Here is a 21,576-nt window from a genome sequence, read left to right on the forward strand (position 1 = left end):
AAGGGATATATGTGTATATATACATATACACTTGTGCGTGCACACGCATGTATTTGTGCTTGCATGTGTGTATATAATTGTATATAGAAAAAGTAAAACAAGTCTGAACACTAAGCTTTATGTATGGCTTTCAAATGAGACTGCAAAAATTAAAATATTCAAAATTTGCAAGGGGGGAGAGGGGGATGGGAGGATTAGGGAATTGTTTCACCCAATTTTCTAATTCTCTTTATCTCAACATCCCCTTCTGAGGCTCCTGGCCAAAGATTTACCAGTCCCTCTGTTCCTTCAGGTTTTTCTTTGTTTTTTTTTTTTTCCTCTTTCAATCTAACCTTCTTAGACTCTTATGTTGACAGCTGTAATGAAAAAGAATAAGAAATACAATTGAGTGTGAACATATCAATATTGTGGAAATTCTGTGCTGTGACACTTTATATGATTCCTGCCACAGTAGGTAAAGCATATTAGCAAGCAGTTCCTACAAAAAGTCATCTGTCACTGGTAAAACAGCTAGCATGAATGTCTGAATTATCATTAGGCTTCAGAGTTGAGATGAATGAGGCAATTCCCACCTCTCATAAAGCTCTTTCATTTCGTCTCCCTATAGAACTAGACAGACAGCCCTGTATTGGTTTGCATTCAGAAGTTTTCTTTATAACTGTGCAGGGCTAGAAACCCACAACTTTCATTTAAAAACAATTTCAATTTTGCTGTAAACACTGTAATCCACAGAGAGCTCTGTATGTGTTGTAATTTCCCTTATATGTAGTTTCTGTGGCACTCAAAGTACTGTAAGTCAGAGTTTTGTGATAGTGAAATGCTTTTGCCACTGGAGAGAAGTGCAGTTGTCTTATTGTCCTGTGAAGATATGGGGTAGGAAGATTTATTATACTCCTTTTGGAAATGTTTTTTATGTATTTGACTTCTGCTGGTTGGAAAAATGCATGGGTTTCTAATTTCTGCTGTGAATGTGGCATGACATAATGAATGGAGAGTGATAGTAGACTCTTTATTTAAATTTATGGAAGTTCTTGCAATTTTTCTCACCTGTATACCATAATCATATGCTTTGCTCATAAAGGAAGGCGTTCCCATTACAGTAAATGTGGAAAACCCCTTAATATAGACTTGCTGACCTCTCTCAACCTAGATTGTTTTAAAATGTACTTTATACATCATTTTAGTTTTCATGCGTGTGTATTAACTGGAGGAGAAGGATGGGTCCTCAAGGAGTATAAATCTACTAAATTTGCATGCACTGTGCAGTTGGCAGAGCCCTTCAGCATTCACAATCTTATTGTCAGTGCATCTCCCAGACAGGCCCACATTGAAAGAGTTTATCCGACTCAGTATTGGCCTGAAGTGAAGTAATTTCATTTATTTAACAGTTTATCTCCAGTCTATGGGAGAACAGGATCAGGAGATGGTGCTCACCCTTGTGCAGGAAGGGCTCTTGCTTATGGCTTGCACAGTCTGCAGCTTCTGCTCAAGGTAGCTGCTGCTTCCCATACTCAGCACTTGGCACTTCCCATGCTGAGTCTTCTCAGATGCTCACAGTTTGGCCAGACCTGAATGATTTGGCCTGAGATTTTGTAAGCTGGGGCTCAGGCTGTGTGCTTTCATGCCTTCTGGTGCTTAAATTGTGCTGCTTCTGAGACCAGGACTGGAAGAGAGAGTAGTGAACAACGTGAGGTTCGCTACCCTTTCTTTGCTCCTTAGAGTATTTAGGAGCTGCAAGGCTCTGGCAGTTTGATGTTGGCACTGAAGATGCATCTTCTAACATCCCAGTAAGACCTAGACTGTTGTGGGAAACACTAAGTCTGTTTTTGCATGCTTTATAGATGCTTTACAGGATTTGATGCTGAAGTTACCATCTGTGTGTGTTTGTTCCATCACCTTCATTGCCCTGATGTGTTGAACTGAAGACCAGCTCCTCCATGACCCAGCAATGTCAGTGACACTTTTATGGCCCCCTACTGCTTGTCATCACCCGCTGCTGACTGAGTATTTGGGACCTCCTGTCCAGCTACACTCATAATCAGGCTAGTTAAGGCAAATCACCTGATAAAACCAGCCTGGCTGAAGGTGCCTGGAGCAGGTCAGGAAGTGCTTGCAAGACCCATGTCAGAGGAGTGGTGGCAATCAGCAGGAAGCAACACCAGTTACAACTGCTGCATCTGTTTGCAGAGAGGCTGCTTGTCCTTGGCCTGCTCTGTAGCAGCAGTGTTTCTAGGTGATGCCCTCAGATCTGGGGGGAGTGGTATGAGTAGGTCTCCTGGTAACAGCTGCTGCTGCCTAGGAGGATGCTGCTGCTGCATGGTCTCTTGGCCACGGAGCTCTTTGCAGCAGGGAGAGTGGTAGAAGGGGACCTTGTTTGAGGAGGGTGAGGAGTAGTCACAAGAGGAGGTCAGAAGATGAATAGAGCTTTCTGGGAATGGAGTTCAGCCTAGGCTATGGTGAGACGTGTCATGCTCCTGTCCAGGCGGAAGGTAGCTTCAGGAGGGGTGTGAGCCATGGTCACAAAACTAAGGAGTATGGCCACATGCCAGCTGATGCAGTAGGGCAGAAGGCAGTTTGGGATGCAGGCCAAAAATCAGAGTGTGAGAGCAGTGAGAACAGGCAAATGACAGAGGGAAGTGGGGAAAAAATGAAACAAGACATACTTAGCAACAGGCCTAACAACACTGCATTGTACAGATGCTGCCCTTAGGACCTGTATGTTTTGTAGAGTTCCTGCTCCGGAAAGCAATCAGGACCAGTGTCTGATGGTCTCCAGCTGTCAGGCAGGCTGCAGCACTTGCTGATGCTGCCAGCTTGCTGGAGTTGTGACATCTGGTGCTTCTTGCTGTTCCCCTCCCATTTGAGGTTTCTACTCCCTTGAATCTGCTGGCATAATCCCAGTGCTGACAAAATGGTCCTCCTGTTTTGTATTTGTGTGTGTATCTGTACATATTTTAGGTCCCCTCAAGAACTCTTGAGCTGATGCGAGGTATTTTGGCTTTAGTGGATAAGGAAGTAACGACCTACTACTGTGATTACTGGCATGCTTAGCTAAGTGATGCCTGGTAAACTGTAGGTGTTAATCTTTCAGCCTTGAGTATTTCAACTGGAGCAGCACACCTGATTGTGGCCTTAATGATGCTTCAGGGCATTTTAAAATAGCAGTAAGAAAGTCCACTGTTCAAGTTAAAGAATACCTCTGTTAATGTTTTCTGATGTGAAACAAGGCATTAGGCAAAGGGACATTTTCATTGCTAATGTTTTTCTAAAGTGTACTTGTGCCTTACCACGCTACATATAGAACAGGGACATTTTTATAAAATGGTGGGAACAGGCTGAAACAGATGGGAGAGTTATTTTCTAGTAGCGTGTGACCAATAGTGTGTTTCTAATCGCGTGTGTCTCTAATGGCGACTGTGTGGGAGTTCTCGGTGCTGGTGCACTCGCTGTGGGTGGTGATGGCTTGAGCGCGGCTGTGGTGCAAGCGCCCTGCGGAGGAAGGACTTCACCCGCGGCAAGCTTCCCTTCCCCTCCTGTGGCTGTGCTACCTCCCGCTTTTCTCGTGCGGCAACTAGTTGTAGGGGGAGCTCTGCTTGGAAAGTGCTTCCTTTCTCACTTGGCTAGGCCTGCTCCTCTAAATTAGTCCTTTTTAATTGCTGACCTTTCCTCTAGCTGAGGCAGCAGCTGTGCCAGACAGATGAGTCTCCAGCAGGACAAAGTGCTGGCTCCTGTTCAGCTGGGCCAGGCTCAATGCAAGGTACTTTTGGCACTTTGCTCTGTTGCTGAGACATAATTGATCTTGGAGTCTGCAAAGACACTTGCACAGCATTAAAATGTTAGGCTTTGGATTAGGGCTTTGTTTGGAAATACTGTTGAAAAGTTTGTCAGAATATAAAGGAATAAAAGCTATCAGGACAAATCATGCTGAGCTGGTCTCTGCAGCGGAAGCTGCAGGCTCAGCTTGTGCAAATCAGCCTGTCTTTGACGAAGTTGGTGAAGGGATGTTGGTTATCATCCACTGAAGAGCTGGTTTTCTGGCTTCAGAATACAGATTTTGACAGTATGTGCAGGCTTTTGGAGGGAGGGCATTTGGCATTTTGTATTTGAAAAGAACAGTTACAATTACAGGGTCTGCTATCAAAATGAATATGTATTTAGCTTTTTGGACACAGTGCGATCTTTTGCTGAATAGCAAGCTGCTCATTCCTTTTGGGATCGTGTACGTATACTGATTCAGCTGGTTTTAACGGCCAAAGACTCTTTGACTTGTATCAAAGAGCAGAGCAGAGCCCCAAACCTCTGCTGATCTAAAATGAAACAAAGCTCAAACAGTGCAAAGCAAAAACCTCCGCACAACTGAGCTGGCTTGATTGACATCAGTTAAGGAGCTGCCTGGGGATCAGTAATTTTCTGTGCATTTGGCGCCTGGAGTATTTTGTAATTGGGATAGGGAGGTGCTTGGCAGGTGATGCCTTTGGCATATACGAAGTGTTTTAAGGTTGCAGAGAGCTTTGAGTAGGGATCACCACTTTCCAAAATACGTATGTTTTAGACTTTGTAGTATAGTTCTTGTTCTGAGTGACTTTGCTTTTAAAATTGGAGCAAAATACTTTATCCTGCTTAGTAATAGTGATGCGGTAAAGCTTATAGTTTTCCCACTTGGGGAAAAAAAGTTTAGCCAGCTTTAAATGATAGTCTAGGAAAAACAGACCTGAATTGAAAAATAATGTGCGTAATCTTGGAAGAGTAGTCCTTCCATCTGATCTGAAGCAGAGCATTTCTTTAAGAAACCTGTGAATCTTGAGAATTGAAATGTGGGCGTGTATAGTGGCTGTGTTCTGCTCTGTTGGTAACTTCGCAGGCAGGAAAGTGAACGCGAGGCCGTCAGGTGTCCTGGGATGCAGATGCTTCACGTGCCCCGGAGCAGAGTTAGAGGCTGGCTACGCTTCCACCTCTGCAGCAGAAGTCAGGAGACGGGAGCTCGCGTCTGACAAGCAGGGTGATGGCAGAATTCAGCTTCTCGTTGTTGGCATGGGTGTGGCACCAGCCTTTGGGAGGACGGTGGGCTTTTTGTGGTTTTCCCATTACGTTGGGAAAGCACCAGAGGTCTTACAGTCCTTCACTGTTCATTGTACACGTGGCTTCAGCTGGTCAGATGCTCTGTTCTGGGAGCTCGTAACCAGCACACTATTTGCCCCAATCCCGTGATGCAGGAACAGATGTGAGTAGATACTGGTACTATATGTGCTCTTGTGTGCAGACTGAGATTGCCTTTCGTGCCCCTGTTGAGGAAGAACTGGACTGCTCCAGCTCTGTTCCTCTGAGCCAGGGCTCTTCATGAGAACTTGTCCATGTGCTATGTGGTACTAGCTCATAAGCTAGTGCTTCTGCTGTGCCTGCAGGTGCCCTGAACACATTGAATTACAGCCCTAGAGGTTTCAACAAATGCTTGTTTGGAAAGTTTTCTGGCTGTCTCAGGCTGCAGATGATCCCAGTGCTGTAGTGTATTCATCATAATTATGCAGCAAATCCTCCTCCTGGGGATCTGGGCTGGAACAGCCAAGCCTTGCTCAGCTCCAGGAGTTTCCCCTGGGCTGGTTGCCTCTGGCTGGTCTGCAGCACCCCTGCCAAGGAGGGGTGATTGCTGGAAGCCCGTGCTGCACTGCCTGGTCACCATGGGCTTGCTGTTTCCCTCCCCTTTCTTTCTCTCATGGAGAGTGTTTTGCATTAGGTTTAGCAAGTGCAATGAGTTTGTTCTGGTGTCAGGGTTGCTAAAGACTTCAAGGTCCTACTAATCACGTCTCATTTAATCTTGGCACCTAGGGCACGTGTGGTACTGAAACTCTTACTAGGTTTCTGTAGTTGTTAAAAGCAAATACCCTTGGGGTCATACTGAAGCCGGTGAAATTGCTGAGCCCCCTCTCATGTTCTGGTGTTTCACAAACCACTGTTTCTCTGTCCTGCAATGGTTCCTCTCCTGCGCTTTATGGCACTTGCAGTTACTATGATATGTGGCAACCTCCACTGCAACCCTGTGTGGCCTAGGCTTCCTAACCAAGGATACTGAACTTGCCAAAAGGGCTACAAAGGTAAAGCTGGGGGGGGGGGGGGGGGGTGGAAGGAGGGGAGAAGAGGAGGTGGGAGAACCAATAATCCCAAACTTGGCAAGTTTTTAAGCAACTTTTTCTCAGTGGTTGCAAAATGAGAGCAACTTCACCTTTACGTTGTGTGCAGGCAGGCTAAAAATCAGTTTCGAAATTAAGGTTGCTGTCAAGTAGGTTTTGTAGGTTTGTCTGTGTGTGGTTAAGCCTTAGAGCAGTTCCTTTCGGTGTTAAGCAGATGCCTGCTGACTTTTACTTCTGCTGGAGCCTGGGGTGGACATGGCCGTTGTATGACTTCCCAGTGGTTGTTGGTAGCTCTGGGTCCCTGAAAATACGCAGTCATCGTCTCTGACCTCGGTACTGCGCTGGTTTGGTGCCTGCTGTTTGTCCTTTTGCTGGTTCTTCAGGCATTAAGTGCTCTATCCCGAGGTCAGCGTTTGGCAGATAATAGCCTTCAGCTTTTAATGCTAGTGTAAAATAAGTTAGGAGCAGCAGGAAATGTGACGCTATCCGAAGGTAGGTGGAATGGACGTAAACCGTATCAGTGCCCTTGAGGCAATAACTGAACTTCAAAATGCCATTCCTCGTGTTCTGTTGAGCTTTAAAATTTTTATTCTAATGGTTGGTTTGGCTTTAAGAAGCATTATTTATTGTTATGGTGTAAATTGGATATATTTTTTAAATTCTTGTTTCCTTTTGTTTGCTTGCTTTTAATAGACTCAGATTTACAGATCTGTCAACATAGAGCACCAACATGTTGCACCAAAAAAATGGAAGAAAGCTACCAGGCTGCTGTTCGGAGGGAGAGGACGCAGAGCATCCAGGCGCTGAACTTCGAACTGAAGTACATGATTGTTGGTCATATCACAGCCTTTCAAGGTAGGAACTTCTGGGCTACTGCAGTCCCATGTGGTATGTCTAAAATGAGAACCCGGTGCTCTCCCTTGTGTTAATGCATTTCACTAGCTGTTAGGTCACAGGAAGACTGAAGTTCCTTATCAAGAATTACAGCCACATGGCTTAATGCAAATGCAGGAGTCTGTCCTCGTACCTGTTACTATTCTCCAGGATGCCTTGCTCTAACAGGTTGATAGAGGTCTACATAGTTTCTTCACATAGATGGTTCCTGGAGACTTCTCCAGAAAGGCATTTAAGCATAGGCTGTGAACTTGAAAAATATGCGAGTTGGTTGAGTAAATCTATCACTGACTGATGAATCAAACTTGCTGACTTCTTTGGGGACTAATGTGCTTAATTTGAACTCTGTTTTGCTATATTTAGGACCGAGTGCTCAACACCTTCATGGAATGGATTTTGAAAACTAGCCAGTAGCTATTAAAATACAAAGTCTTGGGGCCTAAATGACTAAACCCCTAGGTACAAGGCAGTTTTTTTAAACCAAATACTAGCTCTGTTTTGTCTAGTTTCATCTGTTTGAGTGAAAAGTTCTTTAATATAAGTAAGAAGTGGTTGGGAGTAAGTGAAAGCATACTTTGTAAAATTTGACAATAAGAAATGCTGGTAGTTTGAAAGATGTGGAAAATGCAAGACAAACGTCTCCTTTTAGTTGTTCACCTCAGTTTCCTCCTATGTATATCTATGGGTAAGAAATGATGTTTTGGTTTTTTTTTGCAGTTAATCTGGGAAGACATTTGAGTATCCCACATGGTGGGTAAAAGGGTGGCTGTTGGCATTGTTAAATGCTGGTGAGTTATTCAAGCAATCTTTCAGTATCGTTACAGAATAAAGATAAGGTCGGAATAGATTAACCTACCAGCCCCTCTAGGTCAAGCCAGCAGCGTTATTGTCCATTGCTGATGAAGCCTTTTGAACAGAAAGAAATAGCTAGACGTTTTCTAGAAGTGGGCAAACAGGTTGGTGTTTGTGACTTGTGCCTGGCCTTCTGTCTATGCTAGGTGGGAACACTTGAAGATGCAGCTTTGCTCTCTTGTGTTGAGAGCTGCTTTTGTTTGGTTTTGTCGCAGGTGTCAGTGAAAAGCCTTTTTCGTCTTGTGCCGTATAAACGTTCTGTTGCTAAGAGTAGTACTGTGTGAGACACTGAGAGGGAGAGCTTTGTGTTGAGTTATTTCTGTCCTTTTGGTCTGTTTTGGTTTGTTGCTGTGTTGCATGATGAAGTGTTAGAGCCAAAAGAAGATTTAATGTCTCAAAAGATTTCCTTATTTTAGAGGCTCTCAGGTGCTGTTTAGTTTTTACATTTCCTGCAGCAGTGGGAAGGAGCTCAGACTTGCTAAAAAGTTGCAATTTGTTCATTTGGTTGTGATGGTGTTTACTGAAGTCTTCATGCATGATTTACTTGCATGCACATATATATGATTTCTTTTGAGTAGTTGGAGTCAAAGCAGTAGTTAGCCTTGCTGCCTGCTGCTGAGGAAAATAAATCTTAACTGCTTTCTGTGCACACTTAGACAATACTGTTAATGTTATACCTATACCGACTAAATCATTTAAGACTAGTGTGATATAAGAATTGGGTTTTCAGCAGTCCAGCCTTGAACGTCATGGCAGTACTTGAATTTCAGTGTCAAAAGAGCAACACTTTTTAGTGGGATTTTTTGAAGTTCACCTCCTATCATGAGTTATTGATGCTGAAATTATAAACTTTTCTTTAGACAGCATTATCTTGTATTTTCTTTCATGGAAGTCAAATGATGCTTGCTCCTGAAGGCCTGCTATTGAATAATACAAGTACTAATGGGAAGGAGCTTTCTGATGTGAATAGGAGTTATGATGAGGGTTTGGTTAAGTATTCCCTGTACGCTGCCTGGGTACCGTAGTCAGCTGTTTTAAGTTTTAGACAGAAGAGATTTTGTTTCTCTTTTTTTTTATTGAAAATATTATTTAAGTAATTCTGCCCACAGCTGAAGTAAGACAATTTTCACAGGTGTTAGTTGTGCAAAATAACACACTGGCCCACAGCAGTGGGCCATTCAAGTCTCAGACTAGTTATGTTTGGGCTACTGCCTGTTTCATGTGACAGCCCTAACACCGTGGTTCAATCCTGCTATTTTTTCTCCTTTTGATTTTTTCAGTATTGGCAAACTAGTGCCAGCTCAAACGCTTCGTAAATCAGACTTCTGCATGGGTGTTTTTAGCTTGAACTCTTGTCAGTGATGCTGTTGCTGTGATACCTGATTTGAGCAGGAAAAGGTACCACTTGGCATCAGCTGCAGGCTGTAAAAGCCCTCCCTGTTAGTAATGAGGGAGGGAGGGAGGCAGGGGCTGCCTGGAGGCTGGGGAAGCAGGTCACCTGAATCGGCTCCTGGAAAAACCTTGTTGATGCCAAATCATTGTTTGGCACGTTGAAGGTAGCCAGGTCCTGGTCGAAGGTTTCATGGGAAGCTTCTGCCTTTGCTTTTACTTAATGTTTTATTCTGTGATCTGGCCTAGAAGTCATAACCATGGTATTAGTCACTCTTCAGATGTCATTGACTGCTTCAACTAGAGTAAAGACAAGGTGGAGTGAGCAGATGGAACGTGTAAGCGTGCCAAAGCGTAATGGGAGCAGCATAACAGAGGAGGATGTGCCCGTCATAGTGAGCCGAGTAAGTCTGGCTGCTTTCAGGTGGTTCTGTCTCAAATGCACTTCAGAGTGGGTCTCGGTCCCCTCCAAAGATGTGCCCATCCCTCTCTGTCCTAGCTCCTGTGGCTGCAGCCTGAAATGCCCAGCAGGACTAGTTAAGCAAATGAGCCAACATGATGCTTTCATTTTGAAGCTCACTTTTTCCTTTGACAGCCAAAATACTCTCCTTTGAACTTGCTGGCTGCTGCTTCTTTTTTTTTTTTTAATGCTTGCAGAGTTAACAGAATTCTGTTAACAGAATTGCTATAGCTTTGATTTTTTGAACAGATTAATTTCTTTGTGGTGATGCTACATGTTGCTTGATGCGGTGGTTCTCCTCTTCCCTGTCCCTGTTACCTGGCATGCTCCCCGTGCTCCTTGGGGGCCGTTCCAAGCGAGGCAACTCTGATTCATTGTCAGTGGATTAAAAGTGGTGTGGGCACGCAGGCTGAAGGTCACCCTCAGAAGGGGTATCGGTATCCCGCCAGGAAAGCGGCTTTCTTGGCAGGCGGCGGAGAGAAGCCTGCCCTCCCTTGACCGTGTCCCCTCAGGGAGCGCTCGCAGGTGCTCGGCAGGAGTCCCCTGAAACCTGGGCTCTGCTCTGGCCTCTTAGGCTGAGGCCAGTTTGAGGTGAGGAGAATCCAGCCACTGGCCGCTTCCTTGTTCTGCCGATGGTCTCTGCAGAGACAGAACAAGATACTTGAAACCTACATCACATTTTGGTCACCAAATTAGCAGATACCAGAGGTGCAGGGAAGAGCTCTGAGCTCAGCTGTTTGCGAAAACTTTCTTTGCTAAAGTACTTTTTGTACAGAGGACAATAGGAATTGTTCACTTAGGGACTCTGAAGGGAAGGCTCCTTCATAATTAGAAACATACTGGTTATAAAGCAGTAGTTTCATCTGGTGGGTGGTTTCTGCAAAATAGCATTTATTTGGCTTTTTGTCGGGATGGGAACCAGGTATTGCCATACCCCCCTAGCTATAAGAGAGCAGATCAGATTCCTAGCACTCTGCCCCCTCCCTCCTTGCTGGAGGGGTTTTGAGGAGCTGAGGGTATGTCCTGCTTTCTATTTGGTAGGGAGATGCGAATTGGTGAAGCTCCTTATTGCTTTTCCTAATGGCAGGATTGCAGTGGTGTCACAGTGCAAATACACATTAGGTTTTGCCCTGTTAGCGTCTGGTTCAAGCGGGTAGCTGGGAAGAAGAAAATGAGAATGTGGAGAGGGTGTAGACACAGCAAGGATGCGACTTGACTCCTGGTTCTTGGGCAAATGCCTGAATTTTAATGTCCAGTTGCTCCAAAAAGTCCTCAAGTACAAAGTTTCCAATCAAGCATCCCTCCTGGTGAGTGGGAAGAGTCCAATGGCTTTTGGGGTCATGGTGAGATGGATACTGCTACTGATATCTGTTCCAGCTGACCCAAGAATAAATAACATAGCACAGTGACACTGCGAGCTGTAGCAAGTCAAACATATTCTACATTTTAATGTGCTCTGTTGCAGTGTTGCTGGCATTTATTTTTATTGAATTTAGAAATATCAACTTGAAAGGGGGGCAGCTGGTTAACAATGTTGATGTGCAGTGGGATTTATGAAAAATAGGCTTGGCTGGAGAAAGGCACTTTGGTTTGGAGTTAATTACTGTATGAAGTGCAGTCACAGTGCTGGAAGTGGATGCAGTCCAAAATCAATGAGCTATTTAAAAAGAAAAAAAACAACCCAACTATCATCAACCAAAACCTTGCCTGTGGTTTCCATTATTTACTGCTGAATTATAGAAAAGTAGAAGTACTGTTTTTAATAGTTTTTTTTTTCGTAATCCCATAATACTTGGTCTTTTATTCAGGCAAATTGTTACCCGCTCCTTCCCACTTGTAAAGCAGAGTTTTGTTCTCTGGTGACCTCTGAGCTGACAGTTGGCCAGGATGTATAATTTTGTTTTGGCTCATTACAGAAGCGACTCCCTACAGAGACTGGAGAGAGGCTCGTTGGAGTATTAGTGTCCATCTCCTCTCTGCTGTTTGTTCCCGTTCCAGTGGACCAAATGATGTGTGTGTTCCAGCTAGAGTGGAAGCTCGTTTTGTATATCCAGCCCGAGGAAGGCTCAGATATTGCTTTTTAGCTGTTGCTTCTCATGTATGAACTTACATGCACGTGGACTACTGCTGCCTTCGGTGTGGGGCTCAGGATGGGAGGACACTGTCTTCATCTGTATGGTGAAAGGCTTCGCTGATTTTGGTCTGCTGTTGCTTTCTCTTGGAATGTAAAGATGGCTCATTTTATGGTGCTTTTTCCCTGTGAGTCATAAAGCCTTTTTGGAAAGGACTTCTGTGTGGGTGTATCAGTACTAAAGATGGGTAAACTGAGGCATGGGGAAGGGGAAATGCCTTTCCTAAGGGGGACACAGCAGAGCTAATGGTGCAGCTCGGATCATCTCAGCACAGCTGGACCTCTTTGCCCTGTGTCACTGTTTCAGAGCAGGGCGGCATGAAAAAGAGCATTTTTGCGTTTACTCATTGGTGATACTTTTTTGTTCATTGTCTGAACATAATCCAGTTCATAAACCCAGTGCTTAGCACGCTCTCAATTCCTAGGAAGAGAATTCCCAAAGTTTGTGATCCATTGTAAAACACTTGGTGGTGGAGGCAACAGAGGATGAGAAACTAGGGTAGGAGGGACAAAGTCTGTTAGGAATAAATCGCCCGCGTAACCGAGTTAACGTGTACCGTTGTGCCAAAGCATCGCCTTAGGGTGGCAGGATCGCTTCCCACAGTCTTGGTTCTCTGCTGGCGCCGTCTCTGATGACATATCCACAACTGCCACGTGTTGCCCCGTGGTGCGCACAGGCACCGTGGCTGAGGGAGACTGCAGGGCTGTCGGCACAGTCCTCTTCAGCGGTCAGTAAATGAACAGGTAAGTGTGTCGGAAATGCGGAGAGTGAAGAGAACCTTTCCCTCCTTGTACCCTCCTGCTTCTTAGCAAATGGTAATTTAAGAACTTTTTGAGTCTGGACTGAGAAGGCAGCTATCACTAGAGAATATATCTGTTTCTAGGCACACATTTCTTGAATTCCTCTCTCTAACCAATGTATCTTTTGGCCTGTGCAGAAAAAATTGGCAGTGTTGATCACCTGCTGACCACAATTTAGTTATGCATCAGCTAGAAAATACTTCCTTTTGCTTGCTATGTTAACTAGTAATTCCATGGCATCATGAGTCATAAGTTTTATTTTTGAAAAGTGTGATTATTCCTGTCTCAGATGAATTATCATCTTTATGCCATTCATGGTTTTAGAGTCCAGGTATTGCTAAGAGTTCAGCTGTGGCATGTGGGATGGGGGAAGAGGATGCTAAGTTCTTTACGTGTTCTTTTCTCAGCAAAAATATCAAATTATAATTTGCAGTGTGCAGTATTCCCTAATGCTCGCACCTTTTATCTTCTGAATGTGCAAAATGTAAAAAAATCTTTGAGATGTGCCCAGAACTGTGAGTAACTATTAGCATTACATTGTGGCCGGTGATTGAATTTGCTATGCAGCTTGTGTGCATTTGACCTCTAAGTGTTTTGAATGGTATGAGGCATTCTTTTCTTGGCGGAAAGATGGGCTGTGATCCTTTGGGATTTAATACCTTTTCAGAAGTTGAGTACACCTCAGTTGAGGTTCTAGAGTCAGACTGACATTACTGACCACTCCTGGAGATGGGATAGGATGATATAGCAGTCTTTGGTCTCACTTAGCACAGGCCCTTTTTACTAATTATATCGTTATAAATGAGACATGTGGTCTCCTAAATCAGACATGCAGTAGCAAAAGCATGTCATTTTGTCCAAATATACTTGTCAGCAAAAGTTCAGTGCAACTGAAACAGTTTCTTGTTTGCAGTTATGTTTTTCCTTCTCCTCCAGACTGAGTCCTGCCATCTCTCTAACTTGCGCTTTGTAGTCGGACCATCTTCAGTTCTGATCTTTCTCTCCAGGTGTGATGAATCTGTGACAAATCTGCAAGATTTTTCCTGCAGAACATCTTTAAGCTGCCAGTTTTCTTCTCACTCTCCACACAGCTGATATTCATGAACACTCCTAGCATTTATATATAAACTATGGCATCGTTTTGGGGGAGCAGAATATGCTGCTGTTGGTGCCCATTGAGCACCCTGTTGAAGATCCCTGACCACAGCCTTGGTCTTGTTGGTACTGCTACCCTACGGCATCTGAATTATGCCTTGTATATTGTGTTTCCCAGTGCAGCCCGTGCTGCTATAGTTGCATTTAACTGGTGAAATGTCAGTCTGGCACTGGCCAGGGACGGCAGCCTCTTCATCCATAAAAATTCAAGCGGGCACCTTTCCATTTTCGCGTGCGCTCTTCCTCACGCTACAGGAGCGTGCGCTGTGAAGATCCTCAGCACCCTCGTTGCCTTCCTTCAAAACTCTCCTTCCTATCAGGATACACAACACTTGAGAAAGAGCAAGGCGAAGTATGCAGAGTTTGCTGTCCGATATTTTTATTGGTTTAGTCCTGTCATTGCCCCATCTCTCTGTCCCCCCCTTCAGTGCGTTTGTGTCCATCAGCTGTAGTTCGCCTTTGCTTTTATTGGCAGCTCTGAGATGGGCAATGTCTTCTATCCCAGATCTCTATGGCACCTGTGTTCCAGGTGTGCTATTAATATCCCCAAGTGCTGCAGTAATGCGAATAAACTGATTTTTCTGTATGTTTCTGATTGCATCAGTGTATCTTCTCCTTCCCTCCCCCACAAATTTAGGCAGCTTTTTAGATACATGAGAAGAATGTAGGGAAAAAAAATACTGAGAAAGCAATGAAAGAAATCTTTCAACAGAAGATTCTGGTGACTTTCAGATAGGTTTTGAAAATAGCAAGTTCAAGTGGAAAATTGACTGAAAGCCTAGCAGGAACACTTAATCCTCACTGTGGATTGTAAATCACTATTTTGCAAACCAGATCTGGTAAGAAAGATCATGTCCAGAGAAGTCTTCACAGCGTAACTAGAACTAGTAGCTGTATTGCAAATAATGAATTTCCCCTTAAACATAGGATATCAAGTCCTTCATCTATGACCCTGAAATGACCTTGCCGAAGGGGCAGAGCACGGGGATGCTGGGGAGTCGCCAGCACTGCAGGCAGCGCTCTGCTGCGGGGACTCCTGAGTGCTGTGTGCCTGCTTTCCGAAATGGCACGCGGCTGTTTTTCAAGAGTGCAATGGGCAGGACTGTGCCAGGGGATAACCAATAGATGATGATAAATTTATCTGATTAATCGGTAATCATATACTTGTGAATGGCAAATTCTTTGATTACTAGAGGTGTATTGCTTTGACTATTAAGCAAAAGCAAATTGCTTAGGTGTTCCTTTTAGCAGTGATTAAATATGTGTTTCATAGGATTGTTTGAGCAAAAGCCTTGTCAGGATGTTGTAATCCCATGTCAAGGGGTGAGAGAAATCTACATTAAATACGTTTTAAAGGAAGCAAGAAATCATCCTAGGAGAGACATCTAGTTAGCCGGTGCTGTCGCCATGTAAACTCTCTTCCTGAACGTGTCTGGCTCTGGCTGTCATCTGATAGCTCCAACGTAAGCAATCCGGGCAGGGACAGTCTCGTTTTCTATTTATAATGGTTCTTCATGCAACGTGGGTAGGGCACATCGGTGCTAGGACAAGAAATTTAATGAGCACATGCATCGTGTGCGTGCTCGTTTTATATCTCTGGGTCCATATTTCCCCCACCTGTTGTCGTGGTAATGGTGTCTTTTCTTCCTCTTGGTTCTTTCCAGTACCTTGTTGGGCTGTTGGCTGTATCTGCAGAGTATGAAAGTATGGTGGAACAGTAAATCAATAGATTAGTCTGGATGGAAAGCAAGCACAAAGGTGGCTGAAGAGACAGTGGTCGTGCCAGAAGAGGAAATGAGGAGAAACCCCCAAAAAGCAGAGCGAGCGAACGAGCTCGAGGGCCTGACTGCCCGGGGAGCCTCCCCGCTGGGGCTGTAGCGGTGTTGACGGTGTTTCGGGACAGTAGTCCTGGAAACTTGTTTGCTGTAGCCATTCTGCTGGAGTTGGACGTTTTATTCTCCACCGTGTGGTCGAACCTTCATAGTGGCCTGTTTACTCTGGACTAGAAGGTTGGGTGGGTTTTCTCCCCCTCTGTGTGGGTCCATTTTTTTTTTCCCCCTCCTTCTCTGAAATAGTATTTCCCTGCTATGAATGCTCCTGCCCAGTTCTTGAGTACATGAAGTCCCATGTTGCAGTGACCCACGCGCTCTTCAGAGAGGCTTGACGAAGTGACGTGGTGCTTGGTGCCGCCTGTTGCGGGTTCCCACTCGCTTCTGTCCGCCTCGGGAAGGAAGCGGCAGAAAACCTGACAGCGAGCAAGGACGAATGTATTCCCACGTGCAGCGTCTGAATATGAGCGTAAGCTTATGCACGTAGTTCCTGTCAGAACTTAATCTGAATACAAAATAGCAGGAGGACCATTGAGTGTGTCTCAGTATGCAGGGGATTTTAACAATAATTCAGCTTTTGGTGACACATCCCCTTTTCCTGAAGAAAAAATAACCGGTAAGCTTGCTTTTGCTGTTTTATTAGTCCTTTTATGGTGAAATTGATAACAGGAAAAAAGCATTTTTTTAGGCCATTTTTAGATGCAAAATTTAAGATGTTTGGAGAAGAATATAGAAGTGGTAGCATGTTGAAACTGTTGGGCAGTTCAGTAAAAATGGAATAAAAACGTTGGAGAAAATGAACGCGGAAGAAATGCAGAAGGACTGATTTACAGGGAAATCCACACTTCACTGTTTGTGAAGTCTGCTGTCATGTTTTTGGACTTCGAAGAGAAAACGAGCGAGTGAGACTGACAAGGCTGAGAGCCGATATCTGGAGCGAGTGCATTCGGGAGGAAGCGGAATCAGGCTTCAGCTCCGTGACCCGCCAGGGACAGTGCTGCTTTTCAGCTTGCAGTGCGCTTTTTCCTGCCAACTGTGGACTCCTATATAGAATTCTGTATAGGCAGGAAAAGTAAAATTGAGATGTGTTTCAGATTAACTGGCATTAGGACATAACGTTTTAATATTTTTCTGACCTTATTTTAAGAGGCAATATACAATAGGAGCTATTTAGAAGGCATTTGCACTACAGCCACTAGTTTAGTTATCCTACAAAGACTTACCTGGACATGATTTTGTTATCAGATCTGGTTTGCAAGGCAGTGACTTATAGTCCATAGCTAGGTTCAATCATCTTAGATTCTTTTTTTTCTTGTTTGAGTGGTGGGGAAAAATCAGTATCTGTTATACAGTTATGTTTTCTTTGCAGAATAATATTCTTTAATATTTTAGTATTCTTTATTAAAAAGGTGTATATATAGGTATATAAAGGTATATATATAAATATTTTAATATTCATTGTTAAAAAGGTATATATACTCCTTGCTGTACACGTATGTACTGTATTCGTTATGCATATTATTAGGCGCATGCTTTTTTCCAGTTACCCACAGAAAATGACTTCTACTGTCACACCTGGTTTTTATTCATTGGTTAGGACCTCACTGTGCTGTGTAAGGAACAGTGCCAGTCCCAAGATGATAGTGTTAGGGTACCGTGGGAGGCAGCAGAGGGATGGAGCGGGCCAAAGCCATAGCACCGTGCTGCTCGGCAGAACGGCGCTCTGGGCGTTCACGAGGGTGTTTGTAATGCTGGGATTTTTAGATCAGGTTTCAAGGTTTCCATGCTTTGTCTTAGCTCCAAATTTACTTGTCAAAATTTTGCAGCTCTGGAAAGCCATGACTTCCCAGTTTGCTCACGAGTTGAGGGCAGTGTGGTTGAAGGTCAGGTCTGAAGATAGCTTTGCTTAGGAAGAGGTATACTTGATTTTAAATGAATTCATACCTGTGAGCATTTACCTTTAGAGAAAACTCTATTAAAAAAAAAAAAAAAACTTTTTGTGGAGTTGTAGCAAGTTTTGGAAGTAAGGGTAGGAAAGCCGTTTTTACTTGTTCTGTAACTGTATTTGCGTGTTTCAGTCGCTCCTATGGTGAAATGGGGAGCATATACTTCAGTCATCCTTTCCTCTGCCTGTTGCCTCTGTTTCCCCCTGGATGTAATGTGTTCCCAGGAGGTGTTTCCCTTGAGAGGAGGGAGCACATGTGTGCAGAGCTGGGGGTGACTGGCTGAGTGGTGGCCTAGGGCTGTTCAGCTGCTGGTAGTGAAGGTAGTTTAGTGTGCTGTAACTGCGTAGAGATAATCTGGTCAAATTTGTGTGTGAAGACGATTCTCACTAAGTTGCTCTTGCATCAGACCTTCAATTGCAATGGCTGTTTATCATCTGTATACAAAAATATCCACTGAGTATGTGCAACGCATCTGATCAGAAGTTAGCATGGACACCTTGTCCTGTGCCTTCCTTACGGACATCTGTTTGGATTGCATTTCTGTGTTTCTAGCCGTGCAGCTGGAGTGTAAACACTCTGGAAGCGTAGCTATTGCTTTATATGGTCGTTTGTTGTTTCAGTTGGGAATTGGGGTTTACTTGATGGAATATTGGATCTGTAATTATCACTGTCTTTACAGAAAGCTTAAGTCACTTACTTTAAGATAAGATGTTTTAAATTTTGTGAGACTTGTGTGCTTGTAAATATCGTTCCCTGCATACTGCTTGTTCATTGTATTGACAAAATGATTAGCAAGTGCCACTGGCTGGCTGCCTCCCCTTGACCCTGTAATTGTCCTGAGAGCTCTGCACCGAGCTCTTTGGAACGAATACCATTGGTGATCTAGAAGGCCCGACTGTTTTTCTCTGAAGTAGCCTTATCTCTGTTCCATCAGCCCTGTTGCTGTGGACTGGAGGGGTCTTGCTGCCTGCTTGTCCACCAGAATTCGTGTAAAATGGAGCAGTGGGTTAATACTGTAGCTGCTCGTTGGCATTTCATGTTCCAGTAGACATGTAAATGTGCATCCAACAAGATATTTCTACTGCTTCCTTATAATCCCCTCTTCTGTAATTAACGCTCTTTTACTAGATGGTGTTGAAACGAAGTTACATAGCTGTGTCATGGGAGAGCAGGGTGGAAGGCAATTGGAGCCTGGCTGAGTAAGGCTGACCTGTGGCTTTGGTTAAGGGTAGGGTGTGAATTTAAAGTGAAATCAAGCAGTAAGTTCTTAGGATGTACGTTTATATCCTAGGATGAGAATACCTTATTTTGGATCAGTAGCAAACGGTTTAGTTGTGAATGGAGCTTTGTTGTCAGGAGTAACTGCTTTTGTATGACACCATTGCAGTACACATTTTACATGGTTTCCAAAAAAAGTGTTGATTCAGGAATTCTGAACTTTTTTTTTCTTGGACAGAGAAATGAATTAATGCATGTCTTTAATTACCAGTAACTTGGGATATCCACAGGCTAAGAGATGAGATGATGAAAGGGCTTGAAAGTAAGGAATTAGTGGGTCATGTCTTCCCCATGTCTCCCCACATCTACCCCTCAGTCTTACTGTGGTCCTAGTCACAGCTGTAAAAGGCTGGAGGGGGGCAGATTTTAAAGGATCCAACAGCTGCGTGGTGCTGAGACCATCTGCTCTGTTAGGTGTGCCCCGCTAAGATCAGGATCCATGCGGATTTTCATCTTTGGAATAGACATATTGATGAAAAATCTTAGTGATTCTTATTGTAAAGAAAAGTTTTAATACGTAGCTCCTCTTTCATTTTTACTGTGACTCTTCTGCAGTTGTTTAATTTTTCTGATTTGTGCTGAAAATCTCTTGAGTTACTAGACTGCTATGGGAAGAGGGACGTTTGCAGGAGATGTTGTGATGTCTAGTAATGCCATTGCTAGGTTTCCTGGCCTGTGCTGTGCGCAGAAGGCTATGAGCAGTAATAGAGGCTTCCTATGAAAATAAGTAGTATGTATCTGCTATGAGGATTTGAGGCATGCATACAAAACCGTGTTGGTATGAGAGATGCCCTCTTCTCTCTGGTGGTGGTCTGAGAGGGCCTCTCCCTGGCTTCTCTTCCTAGGACCTACTTTTCCCAGGGCGTGCTGGTGCTTTTTGGTGCCCTGGAGCCCCCGTGCCCCTGAGCCAGCTGCTCCCAAGCCACGCCGAGTGTCTTTGCTCTTGGTGGCCGGGCTTGGCTCAGCCTAGCCTGCCTGCGGAGGTCAGTCTGGCCCTGCATCCAGCGTGCTGGTGTCCCGCAGTCAGGTAGGCAGCAATCGTGGGTGAGCTGACCAGCAGACTAAGTCCAGGTATCCAAGCCAGAACTCAGTTGGTTACGTGCAGTTAATCCGTTCCTCGTGTATTGCATCCTGCTTGCTGCTTGTAGTATTTTTGGCCCAGGTCATTGTGTGAAAGTCATGGCAGAAAATATGGTTTAATGTTCCTGGAAAACCTTCCAGCTCCTTCTGCTCTCACACAATCCTCTAAGGGAAGGTTTTGGCACGTGGGGAAAGAGCCGCCTTCTTCCTGTGCGGACTAAGCAAAGTTACAAATTGGGTCCTCTTCTGGGCCTGGCTCACCGGGGAGCGATCCAGATGCTTCTAAACAATTGATTTTTATTTGTGTAACAAGATGAATGGAGAAGATCTTATGTGTGTTAGCCAGAAGGGAAAAAAATCATACCTTTGCCTTCAGGAAATGCAATCTGCCTTCTTGAAAACGCAGGCTATTTCCTAGTAACAAGAGTGCTTTGGTTGTGTCAACCGGTCAGCTTGGGGAGCTTCACTGGTTTCTGCTGTGCCGTGTCCACTGAGGCCTCGGAAGGATCTGAGCCACGCGTAAGCTTTGGATTCAGCCGGTCACTTATGTACCCGCTTAATGTTAAATGCGTCGCTTAAGGGCGAGTTTCTTTGCGGGGAATAAATCTCTGCCTTTTTTGTTTAACTGTGAATAGTCCTTAATGGATGTGACCTGGGCTGTGTTTCTATTTTATTTACAGTTGGAAGTAATGAGGCTTTTAATGGTGGGAGGGGGAAGTGTAGGTCTCCTGCTGAAATATGCTCTTTAAAAGTCTTTAAAAACCGAGGCACAGCTTTTCCTGAATGGTGCACAGGGTGGAGGCGGCTGTTCTGATTCGGCACAACTCCCTCTCGCCTCCCATAGCACGTTGCACCCATCTCAGTAAATTTATTCTAGAAAAAAGCATGTTGTGTACTCTTGTAAACATCGAATATAAAACGCTAAAATTGCAGACAAAATAGTAGCTCACAACCAGGAGTAGTTGCGAGTGTGTGCATATCAAAAATGCATTTGAACAATATTTTTCACTTTAATCCTTTAAACCTCATGCTTCAGGAAGGATAATTTCTTCAACTGTGGTCATCTGCAAAACTATGGTTGGAAAATATCTATAAATATTGCCGACAACAGTGAGTTCTGAGGGCGGTAGCAAGTGAATGTGAAATTAAAGAAACAGTAAACTGTCTCCAGGAGGGAGAATCCTTTTAGCCCAGATTGCTTTGCTATTGATTTTTATTTTTGTTCAGTTTTGAACAGATCAATTCATTACTGCTTTAAAATTTTATTGATTGCTTATAAAGACAAAATGCATCCTTCAGTAAGCATCAATGCAATTCGAGAATTTGGAGAACAACTTCCTAAACTGGCTTAAGTTTAACTGATGCAGTGTTTTTGCATGCGAGGTCCATTGTACTTAGTGCATGTGTTAAGACTGGAAGAACAGGGCCTGTGTGCCGGCGCTGGAGGCAGTGCAGTGCCTCCAGACGGGAGGCCCTGCTTGCTGGGGAGGCACTGGAGGCTCTTTCGGTGCCCTGCTGTTGGCGCAGTGACTGAGTGTGGATGCGGGATCGCTGGAACGTGCCTTGGTGCTGCATTCTCTCTGCTCACGTCTCCAGCCCCGAAGTGCATCCAGGACTGCTGCAGAGGTGTCTCCAA

At 44.3% G+C, this 21,576-nt stretch overlaps 1 protein-coding gene across 1 annotated transcript in view; it reads left to right on the plus strand.

The window, feature by feature from the left end:
- The window catches only part of LOC134144112 (glypican-5-like), a 364,398-nt gene that overhangs the window by 11,941 nt on the left and 330,881 nt on the right, over window positions 1-21,576 (plus strand). Inside the window, exon 2 of the mRNA XM_062582794.1 lies at window positions 6,819-6,980. Coding sequence (XP_062438778.1) covers window positions 6,872-6,980 — 109 coding nt within the window. The 5' untranslated portion in view covers window positions 6,819-6,871. The remainder of the gene's footprint in view (window positions 1-6,818; window positions 6,981-21,576) is intronic.

The sequence above is a fragment of the Rhea pennata genome, chromosome 9 (assembly GCF_028389875.1).
Source record: "Rhea pennata isolate bPtePen1 chromosome 9, bPtePen1.pri, whole genome shotgun sequence".
Taxonomy (NCBI): Eukaryota; Metazoa; Chordata; class Aves; order Rheiformes; family Rheidae; genus Rhea; species Rhea pennata.